This window comes from Larus michahellis, chromosome 23, assembly GCF_964199755.1.
Source record: "Larus michahellis chromosome 23, bLarMic1.1, whole genome shotgun sequence".
Lineage (NCBI taxonomy): Eukaryota > Metazoa > Chordata > Aves > Charadriiformes > Laridae > Larus > Larus michahellis.
This window is the reverse complement of record NC_133918.1, coordinates 3599244-3616075: the sequence shown is the minus strand read 5'-3', so window position 1 is coordinate 3616075 and position 16832 is coordinate 3599244. Positions and strand designations below refer to the sequence as shown.

Sequence of the window (16832 nt, the reverse complement as noted above, 5' to 3'; positions counted from 1 at the left end):
CGGTTTCCCCGGGCTGCGGGGCGTCGGGGGGACACCGGAGCGGGGGAGGCCGGTGAGCCCCGAGCAGCCTGGAAGGGGCGGACGGGACACGGCTCCGGGCCATCGCTCGGGCGATATGGCCGCGGCGGGTGGCACCATCTGCCGGACAGTCCGTGTCCAGCTCCCACGGCCGGAGCCGGCCCTGTCCCGTGGCGGAGCGGGGCAGCGGAGGGGAAGCTGCAGCAGCCCCTTCACCGAGCCCCGCGGGGGAGGACGCCCCGAAAGCCGCGCTCCAGGGCACCGGGGGCTCGTTCCGCAACAAATCCCAACCTGGGCTCCCCATCGCTGCCTGCGAGCCCATTTGTCCAAACCGCCCCCGAGCAGAGCACAGCACAGCCCCCAGCCCACGGAGGAGCCCCCCCAAGCCGACACCGCGGCTTAACCTGGGCAGGAGGCTGGAGCCAACATTGAGGTTGGAGGGAGGTGGCAGCCGGGGGCTGTCCCCGAGGCGTCGGGAGGCAGAGGCCAAGCGTGGTACCCGCAGACAGAGGTGCCCAGAGCATCCACTCTCCCCGGAGGGAGCAGGGCACCGCGGCGGAGGCCTCTTCATGCCATCCCCGAGCAGACAACAACAGAGCAGCACCTGGGCAGCACGTCAGGGCTCTGCCACAGCCAGCAGCCCCAGCAGAGAGCAGCAGCCGCCGCTCCATCCCCTCCCCAGCTCCCTGGCCTGTTTTCCCCCCCTGCTAAACAAAAGGCACAAGCGGTGCTTTGTGCTGCACCCGGGAGAGCCGGGTCAGGCAGGACCCATAATCCTCATCAAGGAAATTAAGCCACGCATTGATTTTTCTCCAGGATGGCACCCACAAGCACGAGGCCGGCTGTGAAAGCCTTGCATAACCCACTTACGTGCTGCAGAGCCACGCTGCCCCGCCAGCCCCAGGGCCGGCCCCGGCGGTGACACGCCGAGGCAGCAGAAATGCCGTCAAGAGGGACATGGCCACCACAGCCGCAGGCCCCGCTGCCACACCTGCCGGCCACCACAGCGCAGCCAGCAGCACACTGGGCACAGCCCTGCGATCAGAGCCACACGCCCTAATTACCCCTTCCCAGGCAGGGAGAAGTGTTTGGCTACAGGGTGAGGCTGCAGGGCCACGGCTCACGCACAGGCTGGGCTAGGGCTGGCCAAGCTTGGGCCGCTCCGCTCCAGCCCCCAGCCACACTCCAAGGACAGAACCGCACTGAGCTCAGGGCTGGCAGCAGGAAAGGGACCCCCCCACACACATCCTCCATCCTCTCCCCAGACACCACGCTGCACACAAAGGCAGCAAAGGCTTCCCACCTTCGTTCCCCGCCCCAGGGAAGAGCAGGGAGAAAGAAAAATAACCACAGAGAGAAGCACGAGACACACAAACAGCAACTCCTGCAAGGGCTCCTGAAAACTGGGGCTGATCCTTGGCCCCACAGCCACAAGACGCTGCACAACTGTGCAGCAGGGCGAGGTGACGCCTGTCGCCAAACAGACGAGCGTGCCCCGGTGACCACCCTCCTCCGGGCTCTGCAGAGCAGGGAGCAGCGCTCGTCCCCCTTCGCAAAGGCTGGAACAGCTCTCGAGCTGCAAACGCTGGGTGATTGGAGCACAGTCAGAGCTGGCACCGAACCCTGAGACACGGCATCGTGTTCTCCAGGCAGAGGAGCCAGAAGTGAGTCAGCAGGTCAGGCAGAGCCAGGGGTCCAGCCAGTGGGGAAGAGACCAGAGTCCAAACAAAGATGGAAAAAAAAAAAAAAAAAGAGAGAGGAATCATCTTTATTTGTGAATTGTGTTAACAGAACTCAATGCTACCCAGCAATAAAAGTATTAGACTCCACTGAGCACTCGTCCGCTCTCAGGCTCCTATGTCACACAAACATCACCACGGCTCGAGCACAAGAACACACGCTGTCAAACCAGCCCCCCCCCAGCACCGCAGCCCCTGCTCGCTCTGCCCCCATCCCCACTGTAGACTTGAGAAGATGCCAACAACCTGGGAAATAAGTTAACAGCAGTCATTTATCCGGTGTCCAGCTCTAACGCTGGCTCCTGGTTGTCTGTTTAAGAGTAACCAAGACCTGATGGAAGGGCTCGGGGTGCGGGTGGTGTGGCACACGCCGAGGAACGAGCCGCACCAGCAGATGTGCATGGTGGTCCTGGGGTGGCTTACAGGACACACGCCACTTCCACACTAAGGAAAGGTGCAGCCTCGCTCCAGGTGATGCACTGGGAGAGACGGGACTACCTTCCTAAACCCTTCGCTCAGACCAGGCCATCCCCAGACGGTCACCAAAGCAGCGTCTCCTCCCTGACCCACGCAGACAGGGCTGGACACCAGACCACGGCAGCCGCGTCCAGTGGGGCAGCACACCAGAAACTGCACACGTTATCCACAGGTCCACAAGTGGCCTCAAACACCGATGGCATTTCAGAACGGCCCTAACCCCACACCCCCTGCTTTTCCCAGAGGCGAGGAAGAAATAAGCTGCACTCACACCCCCCACTCCGTATCAGCACGAAGAAACCTAGGACAGAGACAGCCAGTGACCTAGACTACCAGAAACAAGGGATTTACATTTACAGGTAGAAAAAAACCCTCCCACAACTCTTAAAAAAAAAAAAAAGAAATGTATTTTAGATTCTACAACTTAAGTTTCTTTAGAAAGTGAAGTAACTGAATTGGAAGGACACACTAGAGTATTTCATGGTGCTATTTTACCAAAAAAAAAAATTAAAAGAAAACAAAATTGTCCAGACGAGTTCTTCATCTTCATCTACACATCACCTGTCAGGAGAGAAAGAAGAGCCAGTTAGATGACCCAGTCGTACCAGTAGGGCTGTGCTGTGCTAAAGGGGCTTGTCTGTGCCTGAACATCACCCAACACGCGTTCCCCCCACCTCCCCAGATCCTGCAAGATGGTGTTGGGCCAGAAGAGCCTCTGCCTGCGTGGAAGCTTCTGCTTCTTCTAAGAGACCTTCTGCAGAGGCAGATACTGCCACTGGGCCAGACCTCTGAGCAGCTCCGGCCAGGTTACGGCTAGAGACGGGCACCTCAGGGCGCTGCGAGGAGGTGAAGGGCCTGGCACAGCAGCTGGGCTCAGGAACGGCACTCACCTGGCCCCTGCTCTTAGTTAGCATTCCTCTGGCGGACATTCTTGTCCTTGTGGTTTGTGGCATTGCTTTTCCTGGAAAGAAAAAAAGGGGCAGTGAGAAAAGAAGCAGCACAAAGCCCCACCCTACCCACTAATGTAATTTGGGTCCAAATGGATGTTCAAGGCAAGATGTTACCAGAACACTGTTGGTCTGAGACACTGGTGCCATCCCCGATTCTATGCGGTTTATGCACAGGCCACATTAAATGAACCACGGGGGGAAAAGTCTCCCACCCAGCAAGCCAGTGTGTCATTCCCACACCAGGTAGCTTTTATATTCAGAGCGGATTCCCTGGATGCATGGGATCTGCCAGTACAAATCTGTCTAAATAGGAAAAAGCAAGGTACTTACAGTGGTGCAGAACCTCCATCATCATCTTCACATTCAGGACAGCATGGAAAGAAAGAACAAACAGTGTCAGGGAAGAGCATGTAAGAAGTAATCTCTGCCACCTCTTAAAACTCTGGGGACTGCATTCCAGACAGGTTACTGGATATAGTGGATACTGCCATCTGCACAGGACTGAACCCAAAAGGTCATCTCACCCACAGGGCTCCAGTTTCACCAGGGCCTGGCAGAGCAGGGGCTACTTCTGACCAGAACACAACCACCCCCTGCGCAAGTCTTAAGCTGCTTCATGTCTAAGCTTAGACAAGGCACAAGCTTAGCCATAAACTCCTGTTACGCATTCGCCTCTGTTGGCAGAGGGTGGGTTTGGCTCACAGGATAACCAAGTCACCACACCACCACCCCCCCGCCATCAGCAGAGGGCAGGGCTGGCACCTCGTTAACCCTCAGGCACACCTGAGACTACCCTGGGAGGCCACACAAGTAGAATTCCACCACGGCAGCCTCTGAAGCAGCACTGCCAACTGCTAATGTCTGTTTAGCATTTGCACCCCGTGCACCCTCCGCACACCAGCCAGTCTTCCCACCACCAGCACTGAAAACTGGAAGAAAGCACCACAGATCCACCCTAGGAGACAGCAGAGCTGCCACCATCCACCCACCGCTCTCACCCCCACAGTCCCACCAATTCGGATGTCTCCCAGGTCTGAGCACAGACTTCAACAGCAAGTACAGGGGAATCCAAACAGGACATTTCAGGAATGAGCCTTTCAGCATCAGCATGTCCTTCTTCCTCCCCACACATTTTGTGGAATCAAAATAAACACGCTGCACACCACATTCTTGCTACACCGAGAAGCACAGCTAAGAAAACATCTCTGCCAACACGTGCCAAGCCCTGGGGCCTTTCACCAGCTCCTTGCAATCTGCCGCCTTCCAACAGAAGGCTCCCCATCATCTCTTCCACAGTCCAGGCTCCCCACAAACGGCACCGAGGCCCTCGCCCTACGCACTGGGGCCGCCTTGGGCACCAAGATCTGCAATACAGCTGGTGAGAGGACAGATGCAGAAACGTGGGTGGAACTATCTTCTACTTACCATTTAAGGTGGCACCCAGCAGCAGAGAAGGGAAGAGTGGAGAGATAACACCAGCAAGGATATCACACCATACACAAGCCAGGCTCTCCCCATCCCAGGTAACAGGGAGCGGCCAATTCACAACCACATACCATGAGGAACAGCATTTGTCTGAGCTGGCTCGGCAATGGCTTTCTGTTACCTCCTCTTAAGAGGGGGAAAGCTACAAAGACTTTTGGGGAGAGATAACCACTTTACATCAGGAAAATGTAAAGCTGTCTATGTCCATCAAACAGGTATGATGCTGTATCCTCACCCACAAGCACTTGGGAACCTGAGCTTAAGAGCTCTGGCCAAGGAGCATCAGGACACTTCAGTACACACGTCCTGTCTTTGCCTGTCAAAGCATCTGCTACAGCTCTGGCAGGTCAGCACTTGACATGGTCTGGACCAGGCTGCTGTCAGCAGAAGCCAGATCACTCCACACATACAGGCTCTAGTTTTTTTTTTCCTGGAAGCTGCAGCTACAACATCCTTAAGAAGGCATCTGCCTTCCAGCCAAGAGTGTCAGAGGGCAAAGCATTTGCTTGTAAAGCTGCCTCGGGAAGAATTCCCCCAAGCCTTGCAGTCGGGGATATTTAGTTTTAGTCCCCCTGCTGCACCCCACACCACTCGGGCTCCCTGATGTGCTGTTCCTCGCAGAGGGCTGAGGGGCCTGACCCAGCAAGCAGGAAGGATACCAAACATTTACACTTCATTGTTAACTGGATCAGATAACGAAGGGGCGGTGGGGCTAACACAATGCAGATTCTTTCTGATAAGGAAAGGGAGGAGCTGATATTTCCAAAACAGATTAAAGATAGCACTAGGCTTTGAGGAATTCTCTGAGAATCAGGATGTGTGGATCTGAGGACCCAAAACAAATCCATGAACTGAACCTGAACTAAGCTAAGCCTGGTCTCACGGAGCTGCTGACACAGCCCCCCAGTTTTGCAGCACCAGAAAAGCTGTGCTACTTATTCAAAAATCAGCTTCTCCAGAATGTTGGCTGCCAAAGAAAACCCAGTCCTACAGACACTCACTTGAAGCACTTGAGCTAAACACAGAGGAACTGGTGAGACAAAGGGTCAGGCTGACCTGCACTGAACTGGATCTGGAGCGAGATAAGATTCAAAGCGCCACTTGCTGAAGGACTGTCAAAAACAGTGCAATTACTTGCAACTTCATGGCTAAAGTAGCCTGATAAAGACTACCATGGTTTTACAAGAAGTGCCCTGAGAAACAGCCCCCAACCAAATGCCCATGTGACAAAGAGAACATTTGCCCTGGGCCCTACAAGTTACTTGGTCTCCCCAGAAAGATTTAACTCCAGGTGCCTCTTACCATCAGGAACCTCATCTGGCTTCCTCCTCTTTTCATAGATGAAGATGATGGTGACAAGAACGAGGACTTCTGCCACAATACCCAGGAAAGGCCAGAGTGCTGCCAGGCGGCTGCGTACACGCAGGTTTACTATAGCACTCCCAGAGCCGTAAGAGTTGGTGGCATTGCAATGGTAGTCACCTGTATCCTCCTCAATACTCAGTTTAAGAATGCGTAACTCTGTCTTGTTGCCACTGGACTTGGTAATGTATCGACCAGAACCATTGAAGATGCGCTGGAGGGAGAAAGAGAAACAACTCTCAGGACAGTGCTGACACAAGGGGAGCTACTCACTTACCATCACGGTCCTACCACTACAGAAATCCTCCTTGCCGTCCCACTGCGGAGGCTACCCTGTCAGCTAATTCTGACAGGACGAGGTCCTTCATCTCTTTGCCAGGAAGTAGGGTAGGCAGAAGGGGAGAAAAGAGCAAGCCACGGCATTTACCTCTTGACCATTTTTGTACCAGACCCAAGAGTCAACAGCGGGGAAAGAGGGACTCTTGCAGATCAGCACGCCTGTGTCCCCCTCATTCCCATGCTCGGACTTCTTGTAGGCCAACACCTGGGGCCCAACTACAGCAAGAGAAAAAGAAAATCAGACACCTCATTATAGAAAACATTTGTACTCCCCGCAGTCCACCTAGCTAGAATCAGACAAAACTCCCCATAAAGCCTGACTTCAGTTTAAGAAACACGTTAGTGGGTCTGTTCCCCTCACTTGCCTGTTGTTTGGCATTTTCCCAGAGAAAAGCATGTCAAGCTGCTTCGAGAAAGGCTCAAACAGATTTTTCCGCCAGGTATTATCCCTCTCCCATTACTCTTGTGGGAACACATCCACAGCAGAAGGCTGACTTAATGCAAGGTCCAAGAGCTGGCCCTACAGACACTTCAGCTGCCTGATACAATGGAGCTGCCTCACCGCGCAAGTCTGGCAGTATGCACGGAGTGTCCCGCAGCCTTATTAATAAGGGCTAGAAGCAGCTTTGCAAGAAGCTGAAAAGTTACCAAAGCAAAGCATTCACAAGACTGCTGCTTCCCCACTCCCTTCCTCAGACCCAGAAGCAAATAAAGGAAGTTACCTGAAATATTCACTTGTCCTTTTATCACAGGGCTTGTTTTGTAGACACACTCATAGATGCCAGAGTGCTCTTCCTTCTTCCCCTCGATTCTACAAAAAAAGCACCCCAGGATGTCAGGTCAGCATTCAGCACAGCTGACTTATCCACAAACAGATACCAAACTCCAGACCCACAGAAACAGACATTTACAAGCACCAGCAACTTCTCCCAGCGCCAGTATTTACACTGCACCACACACCTACAGCAACCCAACTCTCCACCCTTTTCTCCCCCGACACTGAGGATGGCAGAAGAGGACTGCACATACACCAAGTCTGACATGGCTCTGTCAAGTCAGTGATCACTGAGACCCCCCCCCCCCCCAGTCTTGTGTCTTGAATCCCGAAAACCAGCAGCTTTCACTCCCTAACCAGAAGCACTCTTGCCATCAGGGCCTCTACAAAGGGAAAAAAATTTAAGACCCAGACTGTTAGCTAGTAGAGATGAAGCAAACCAGGAGCACCAGGACAACATTACACCATCACCAGGTGCGGTGCCATATGTACGCTTCACAAGTGGCCAACTCCATGTTCTCCCCTCTTCCACAGACTTCAGGGTCATAAAAAAAAAATAAATCGCACCCTACTGAGCAAAGCCAACAGAATCTGAGGTGCAGCAAGAGAGTCCTCTAGTTAGAACAACCCAGGACACAGCCACACACCTCACATAAGTCATCAGCCCCGCAAATCACCTCTAAAGGAGACAGGCAAGAAGCTGAGGACAACAGACTCAGGGGAAGGCTATTCTTCCCGTGCAGGTAAGCCCACTGAAACACGTGGCAAAGAAACACCCAAGTTGGGTTACTCTGGATTGATCCAATCGTAGGGAGAACTCTCCCATTTTCCTTTCTGTAAAGCTGCTGCAATGAGATTTAGTGGATTATGCTGAACTGCAACAAACGTCTCATTCTGCAGCTTCGTAATACCCACTCGAGGGAAGGGGCAGGCAAAGTTTCAGTCCCGTGGTTGCACTGGGACAACAGGCTGTTTGTTAGTTCTGCTGTGCATGGCGCTTCCCACTTCCAAAAACCACTCAGCTAAGGAATTGAGGTCACGCGAGGGAGGCTGGGTTATAAATACTTTAATCCTTGTTCAGCTCCCTGTTGCTATGGGGAGACAGGCACGTCGGCACTGCCATACAAGAGGACATGATGCCTCTACAGCTGCTGGGTCAGTGCCAGCCAGGCCTGACTGTAATCAAAAAGGAAAGCTCACTGCACTGTTACAATAGGGCTGGTATTGCCGCTTCTGCTCAGCTACACCCTGCAAACAGTTCCTGAGCATGGCCCATAACTTGCAGGCTGCTTCCCAGCTTATTCGGTAAGAACAGTTGGACTGTGGACAGGTACTTAAAACCCAAAGGCAACAGACACTGGAGGCTCTCACTCCAGACACAGCCTCTGGGGAGCAGGGAGCTGATGTCCTGCCCAGAGCAGGGTCCCTCAGAGCTCTGGGAGAACAGCTCTAGTGCGCCCATGTCAGCGCAGGCACAGGCCGGGCAGCAGCCCCTGCCATGTTCCACACAGCCCCTGACAAACCAAGAGAGCCTAGCAGAATGCCTGCACAAAAACACAAGGCAGCAGAACTTCTCGTACTAAAAGGATATTTGTAGCATATAACTTTCCATTCCCTCTTCCTTTTCGCCCCCTCTTCCCCATAAAAGAGAAAGCATTGGGTCCTACCAAAACTTTGTTTAGCTCATCTTACCTTCTAAAGTTTAAAAGCCCACATTCTCAGCCAGACTGCAAGCACTTAGCTTTGGGTTCAGACGATAGGAAATAACTGCCTCTGGTGAAAAAGCCCATCCCCCATGTTCAGATTCTTATCTGACCTTGCCCCTGACACTCACACGTAACTGGTCAAAGGACTTGAATCTGTGTCGGTGTGAAGTATCTTGTCCCCATGCATCCATTCGTGACCGCTGATGGCAAGGTAAGTCGTTGTCATGTTACAGGACAGGATCAGCTTGCCAGATTCACTAATTACACGAGTTGTGATGTCTGGACCTGCATCGTAAATAATTCGATTCAAGTTAACATGTGGTATTCCAGAGGTCACATGCCTGCCCAAGAACCTTTAATGCAAACCCCACAGCTCCTTGTCTCTATCACAGCTTTCACTTACCTTTGCCAACAGTCTCCTACCAGAACTGACGATACGAGCATAAGAGACTCAAAAAGCAGGCGACTATGGCTGGCTGGCTGCACCTAGCGATAACCACTACTGACCCTGCAGCTGCTCCCACCACCAGCAGGATTGCTGCCATCTGCTCTGGGTAACTTTGAGTCCCTGCTCTTCCTACAATGGGTGCAGCTCCAGCAGAGCTAAGTGCTCAATAAGCAATGGAAAAGGTCATACTGTGAAGGGCAGAGTACGGCTCTCTGCTTTTATGAGCCACTACAGCACTCGCTGCGTCAACACCTTCCAGAATCTGAGCAGATTTAGACAGATTTAGACACCGCCAGGTAACATAATTGATGGCAGCCAAGACCCTCTGTTGTGAGGGGCAGCAAACAAGACCGTATGCAAGCAATATGTGCATCGTCTGATGCGGCCCAAAAGATTATAGTTAGATTTACTCCAGGGAGAACACACAGAACCACGACACCAAGAGGTGCTGGCCTCCATGTGCCAAGCAGCAGTAAATTATGCAACAGAAGATGACTCAGGCATTTCTACTTGTAGGAGGCAGACCAAGAAAACAGCTGCCATCAGCAGCACCATGACACAGCCCTGGTGGCACTATGGTTCCTACCCTTCCTCCCAATCTCAGTCTCTTGGAAGGAACAATTTTTTGCACAGGGCTGAGAGGCATTTTGCTTTTCCTCCTACCCAAAATTCCACTGGAAGAAGGTTCTGCTGGAGTTCTCTATGCCCTAGCACATTTATACTGAAAAGACTGCTACGCTGCTCTGCTAACTTCAGGATTCGTGGAAAGACCTTAGCAGGATGTTAATTTCCTCACACTGGCCCAGGTTTCTATTACTCAAAGCAGCCACCCGCTAGCTCCAGAACTGGACTGCCAGCTCTGTAAGCAGAGGGAATCTGGTCACTTCCCCAGGACAAGCAACTACATCACATTCACTGTCGCACACAGACACGGCCATTTCAAAAACGGTTGCATCTCAGGAAACTCAAAGCAGGTTTTGTTCCCCACAGCTTGTATCACTAGCAAGAAAGCGAGCTTAAAGCAAGACTGTTCACAGGAGGAGAAGCTGTACGAGCTGTAGGGAAGGGCCGGTTTGTCAGTGGTGGTTAGGGCAGAGTCTACCGCAGAACCAAGACTCAATTCTGCAAGCCAGCACTGGGACTCAGAGGCACTCGGGAATAAGCGGCACGTTCCAGGTCTTTGGCTCCGGAAAAGGCGCGGGATTGCCGAAGGGCGTTTTGGTTGGGAAGCCACAACCCTTTTTGAGCAGAGCCATTTTGGGTCAAGTCACAGGTGGTGGGGGAGATGACAGAGGGTGGGAGTCTCTCAGTTCTACAGCCGGGGTGGGAGGGTGAGGGGAGCTTTCGGGAGCCACAGGACACGGGTGCAGGGGTGAGCATGGCAGGAGACTCAAGACACTGGTGTCCGAGCAAGTGCCAAGGCCTCAGTGTGGCCACTCACGTTCGATGACAAAAACGTTCGCCTGGGAACGGATCCACTTGACTTTGGGGCTCTTCGACAAGTGGTTGCGGTCAGGGTCGTTGCTAGCCCGGCACTCATACATGCCTGAGTCGTCGCTTGTGAGGTTTGCGATGTAGATGGTACTGGTAGAGTGCAGGTTGTAGGTGGCGTTGATTTTGACACGGTCCTGCCGTGCACCATCCCAGAGCTGAGCATAGGTCTCATTTGGCTCGTTTCCCTCAAACCACCACTGGATCTCAGGGATAGGATTGCCAATCGCCTCGCAGTACAACTCGACGCTGTCCTGAGTCAGTCTCTTTTGAGACAGCGGTGACTTTATAAAACCAGCTATGAGTTGAAGAGGTATTAGTGCAAAGTGTTAGTGCAAAGCAAGAATTCACCCTCTACAAGGAAAAAAAATTCAGCCACTGAGGAGAGGCCACACACAATCGTCTGATCAGTGTACTCTTCCCTCCCTCCCCTCCTCGCTCTCTGAACTCTGCCCAGCTCGGACAGGGCTGTTGTTTTGAGTTGTTGCTTCTCCAGCCAACAAAGCTTCCTGCGACCCCACCGCAAAACCAGAACATACAAACCAGCACATAGTATTTGCCACTATCCAAACAAGAAACCCCACAGCAGTCACAGCACGGCCTGCCTTCTGCGAGGGATGGCATTACAATGCAATGCTCACTGGGGCAGACCAAGAGCCTGCAACGCTTCCCCTGACCCTCGCCCGGTCTCCAAGCACATTCTGTTCAGGACAAAGACAGTGACAGGTTTTTGTGGCAAGGGCTTACGCAGCCTCCACAGTCCCCACAAGATTTTAGCATCCCCTGTGCTCTGGCGAGGTGCTCCACAGGTCTGCCAAAGCCCCATGGCAGGTTGCGATGGCAGCAGCAAGGCAGCACGGCACCGTTGGCATATCCCTCTGCCAGGAGGGCAGCACCTTTGCCAGCAGCTGTGGTTGGCAACACCCAGAGCATGGACTGAGCCCCTGCTTAGCTTCGGTAAGAGAGGAACATGTCCATTCCTCCTCGCTGCACGCACCCACGGTCAGTTGACTGCAATTCAGAGCTGGCTGGGTCCCGGCCACCCTCGGTCACTGTGCAGGGACCAGAGGCCATGGTGTGCTGCTACACAAACCGTGCCCCTCGCTGGCCTCATCTGCCAGCCCTCGCTGAGCTGCAAGGGCTGCTCTCCACCCCACGCTCACACACTTGTTTCATCACTCTGCTCACCCAGATGCCCGTCAGATACTTTTAAACACAATATTAAGATAAGAGCTTTTTGGGGGGTGGAATGTCTTGCAGTCTGCAAGATGTCACAACCCAGGTGAGGAAATGTGTAACATTTGTTGTCACACAAACAGTGAAATGAGACTCTTCATCTCAGGCAAGATAACTGTGCAGAGCTAAATTAGTAGTAAACAGATTGAAAGCATGAGAAGCAGCTGCAGGCTAAAACTACCATATTTTTCAAACTGCTCTTGTAGTGAGTGGGTTCAGCTTTACAAAACAGTCCAGAGGTAGGTCCATGAGCCACCGGACTGCGGAAAGCTGCGCTGCCAAACATCTTTCGGCTACCAGCCAGGCACAGCACAGCCACTGCGACCAGTGGTCCCCCAGCAAACCGCCCAAGCCATCGCAAGGCCCCAGGGGAGCCGCTCCTGGAAGGACAGGAAGGGAGGCTCGAGCAGCAGCGCTCCAGGAAAAGACATCATCCGTGGCTCAAGGTTACTTACGTGACTCAACCTCAGTCAGATTTAAGAAGAACTAGTTGAGCTTGCAACATATCCTTCCTGCAGACTGACTGTACTTCACATGTTCCAACAGCGGGCTGGCAGGGCGTCCCGCACACCAACACTGCTTCCAGGCAAGCCATTTACTCGGTTATTAAGCACTTTAAGTTCACGATTACATACAACCCTCCATACACGTACCATGACCAGAGGCACAAAGGAGGTGGGCTTGGGAGAGCAGGTGTTTTTTTTTTTTGAATGCCTGAAGATGTTTTAATACAAAATCTTATGACCATTCTTTGTGAGTGTAGAAACAAATCAGTTTCACAAAACCAAATTTGCCCAAACACAAGAAAAACACAAGTAAGGCTGTAGGGTAAGTTTGAGTCTCCTAAATAAATCAATCCCACATTTCTCTAAGGAAAAATGAGGTTTAGATACTAAAGCTTTAAAAGTCTGGAAGAATAAACATGCCTAGACAAGGAAGGAGAGACCTGACCCTCATCTGAGATAAGACACTTTTAGGAGAAGGCTGATACTGAAAACTGAGGCACCTTGAAACTGAGGTCCGAGAGTAACTCGTGGGCTAAAACACCTCTGTGCCATTTCATACTGCTGCATACATTCAGAAATGCACCATTCAAAAACACTTCTGCAAAGGTTTCAAGGTTTCCAAATGACTGTGGATGACAAAATAGCATCAGAGACACCAGAATGTTCTTCTTGAACTGATTTTAAACCAGTGGGAGGTTATGGGGGTCCCAAAAGACTTACAGGGGTTATCAACTGTAAGCAACTTTCTCATACCCTGAGTTTCACTTCTAGAACTACTGACCTGTGTGCCAAATTGTTTTTTTTTCACAACACAGGCCTGTGATTAAACACTCACAACCACCTAATTTTGAAGTCATGGAACTGACTACAGCACTTGTAGAAGCCTGTCCCATTTAACTACAGCCCAATTTAAAATGGGAGCTAGTAAAGATCAAGGGTTGGTTTTGGTTTGGGTTTTTTTTTTTTTGTTTTATTTTGTTGTGTTTTTTTTTTTTTTTTTTACAGATACAAGGTGATTATTGTATGCTGACAAAATAAGCTGTTGCAAGGTTATTTGCTGTGAGTTAGAGGGCACTTCGTGCAGTTCAGACAGGCTAAAAAGCTTCAGCAAGCAGTAACAACAGCAAGTACCATTTGCATTCACATGGGATTAATATCCCCTCTCCTCCCAACATAAAGCAGACTCAGGCAATCAAAACCCTGGGCACTTGGGGCTGGGGAAAGCGCCTGCGAGTCCAGAGATATGAGCATAGCCAGCATCGACCCACTGGAATCGATCAGAGCTACTCAAACGTTTTCCAAATGGTGACAGGCTGCAAGTCGAAACCAGCTCACAAAAACAAATTCTTCACAGAACTGAGCACAGGGTGCTATCTGATCAAGCTGGGCAGTGGTGAAGGCAGACAAGACCAGATAACATTCTCCCGAGTCACCTTCAAACTAAAAACAACCTCTCCCCCGAGCAGAGGTAGGAGGAGTCCCCGGGGGTTAACAGTGTCTGCGTTCAGGGCAGCCAAGCCCGGCAGGACCCTGCACCGTTCCGCAGGGTACACTCTCCTCCCCGGCACGACCTTTGCTTCTTGGCCTCAGAAGGGGATACATGAGGCTCTGACACTTTCTGCCATTTCCACTAATAGCTATAAAAACCTACCCTCCCCTTAAGTTTCACATACAGTCTCTACACAACCAGCTCACAGGCTTTCGGTCAGGACACCCTCCCTTGCGAGGGCACAGAGCCCAAGAACACCCCTACCTACCCTTCAGCCGTTTGGTGAGCCACTAAAGCAGGGACACCACAGTTTAAAAGGACCATCTCTCTTTATGGAGCCTGCTCCATAAAGCCAAGTTTAAATACTTTTGAGAGGTAAAAGCCCTCACTCTCCAGCCCCCACGCTCTGCTTGAGGAATCAGCACCATTACACACCGAGCCCAAGCGCCCTGCAGCCAGGCAGGACACACACGTACACAAACAAGGAGCCTGAGGAGCAGCTTCTCCTCTTAAGGCTTTTCAGACCAAGGATAGAAAGAACCTTCTCCACATCTCATTCGTGTCAATGAAACTCCTTCGAGAGGAGGCTGCAGAGCGCAGCAGAGGGAGCGGGCAGCAGCCGACACAGGCAGCTTCACGTTAGCTAAAAACTGACTTTCTGCCCTAAGTGTGAAGTTTAGGAGAAGGCTCTCCCCTGCCCTCCAGTAGAAAAATGCAGCTCTGGTGCAAGGAAACATTGGAGCAGGCGCTTCTGTCACCAGCTCTGGATTTTTCCGAATCCTTCTACTCTTTTGCTTCAATCTTTGGGTTTCCCTCTACTACACTGAAGTAAATCTGACACCACAAACAGGCTACCAATTTTTCAGCGCCTGATATGCTGAACAGCCAGAAACAGCAGCCGACTACTCACAATAAATCCAAGCCTTTACTATCAGCACCTCCTGCACCAGCTCTGAACCAGGGACCGCAGAGTCCTCTGGGCCAAAACCCGCTGTGTTTGCCAGGGCAGCCCACTCACTTGCGGCTCAGAACACGCCAATGGGCCAGGCCCCTCTGTCGCTAGGCCAAGAAGTGAGAAAATTATCAGTCACAGCAACAGCACACGGCAAACCCCGGATGGTTTGTGCTTTTAAATACAGGCTACGGCGATTCCCAACCCCACATCCAGCTTCCACACCACAAATGGCCGCAGCCCAAGAGCTGCCACTGTTTCCTCATTAGGGGATTAACAACTTAAGCATCATGTGAATATCTTTAAGGTTTTAAAGCCCTAGAGATCCGTTACTCCCCCTAACACGAGCTCGCCGCGCCGAGGGGCCAGCCGACCACCCAGCGGTCCCAGCGGGTGGTTGGCCGGCCCCTCGGCGCCAATACCGAGCCCAGCCCGGCTACCCCCACCCCCCCGGCCCTGAGCCCCGCGGGTTTGGGGGTTCTCTCCCCCCAGTTAACACCCGCCCCACCCCGGCCCCGCCCGCCGAGCGACGTGCCTCACTGCAGGGCACCCTCTCCCCCGCTCCGAGCCCACAGCCCCTAACCGAGAGCCCACACACACACACAACGAGGCCCACCTCAGGACCCCCCCACCCCCTCAGGCCTCACGGGGCCTCAGGCCTCACCGGGCCTAAAGCCACCCCCAATCCGCCCCAAGGCCTCCGCCCGCCCCAAGGCCTCCCCCAAACACCCCGAGGCCTGCCCCCCCGTCCCGAAGCCCGCCGTCCCGTACTTGTCGCCACCACGCCAGCGGCCAGCCCGCCGATAAGAAGGAGGAGCGGCACCATGAGGCCGCGCTGACCCGCCGCCATCGCCACCCGCGCGCCGCGCCCGCGCCTTGCGACTCCCTCTATAAAGCACGGCGCAGGGTCAGGGGGCGGGGCCGGGGAGGGACGCTCCCCCTCTGGACCAATCGCACGGCGCTCCGCCGGGGTGTCCCGCCCATCTGGCCCCGCACGACCAATCAGAGGGAAGAGGTGACAGAAACGCCCCTCCTCCTCCTCCCGCCTGCCCCCCGCGGGGAAGAGCCGGTTCGGGCCGGTCTCGCCGCGGCCACGCCCACCGACGCGGCAGGGCAGCCAATGGCGGGGCGCGGCGGGGGCTAATGGCCGGAGCGGCGGGCGGCCGTTCTTGCACGCGCGACGGAACGGGGGGGCGACCGGGGGGTTCCCGGCCGCGATGGCACCGAAGAGGCATCGGGCGGGAGATGCCGGTCCCCATCTCGGTCACGGTCCCAGGGCGGCTCCGCTGCCGCCGCACGGCCCCGGCCTGCGGGGAGGCGGCCGCGGGAAGCCGGGAGCGGGGACGGCGGGTGAAAACACCCGGGCGAGAGGTCCCAGCCCCGCGCCGGGACGAGGGGTAGGCGCGGGGCAGCGGGGCCGGCCGGGGGGCTACACCCCCCGCTTTCCCTGCTGGGCCGGGCCGGGGGACGTCGGGTTTCACCGGCACACCGGGGTCCGTCCCCCCACGAGCATGAGCCCCCTCATCGCCACCGTGGCTGTGCCGGAGGTGCCCGGGGCGAGCCGGGGCCGCCTCCCCGCGGCGGGACACGTGGGAAGGGAACAGGGGAGCGCGGCGGGGACAACGGCCCCTAGGGACAATGGCCCCTGCAGACGGCGGCGGGGTCCGTGCCGAGGCACACCGGAGACCCGGCCGGCTACGCGGGGCCCGCTCCCGCAGCCACCGTCAGCCGCAGCCCCCGCGCCGCGGTGGGGTACCCCAGGCACGGGGAGGGGATCTCAACCGGGGAGGAGCTTCCCGGGGGGACACCGAGCCCCGGGCGCCAGCCCAGCTGAGGCCCCTGATAACGCCGAGGGCTGC

General features: G+C 54.3%; 1 protein-coding gene across 1 annotated transcript; it reads right to left on the bottom strand.

Moving 5' to 3' along the window:
* Positions 1–2618: 2618 nt before the first annotated feature.
* Positions 2619–15838, bottom strand: BSG (basigin (Ok blood group)). Its single transcript, XM_074566021.1, has 9 exons — positions 15745–15838; positions 10741–11088; positions 8980–9136; positions 7093–7181; positions 6459–6586; positions 5972–6245; positions 3515–3539; positions 3125–3195; positions 2619–2795 (listed from the first exon to the last, which is right to left on the bottom strand). Exons 1-8 carry the CDS (start codon positions 15821–15823, stop codon positions 3138–3140), a joined length of 1158 nt encoding a protein of 385 aa, XP_074422122.1. The 5' UTR covers positions 15824–15838; the 3' UTR covers positions 2619–2795; positions 3125–3137.
* Positions 15839–16832: the final 994 nt, after the last annotated feature.

What these genes read in the sequence shown, in the direction of transcription:
- BSG (XM_074566021.1), bottom strand. Translation starts at nt 15,823, where the DNA reads ATGGCGGCGGGTCAGCGCGGCCTCATGGTGCCGCTCCTCCTTCTTATC. An exon ending in CGCTGGCGTGGTGGCGACAA is followed by an intron (nt 11,089 to 15,744) that starts GTACGGGACGGC and finishes TTCAACTCATAG; the next exon opens with CTGGTTTTATAAAGTCACCG. An exon ending in GAACGTTTTTGTCATCGAAC is followed by an intron (nt 9,137 to 10,740) that starts GTGAGTGGCCAC and finishes TTTACGATGCAG; the next exon opens with GTCCAGACATCACAACTCGT.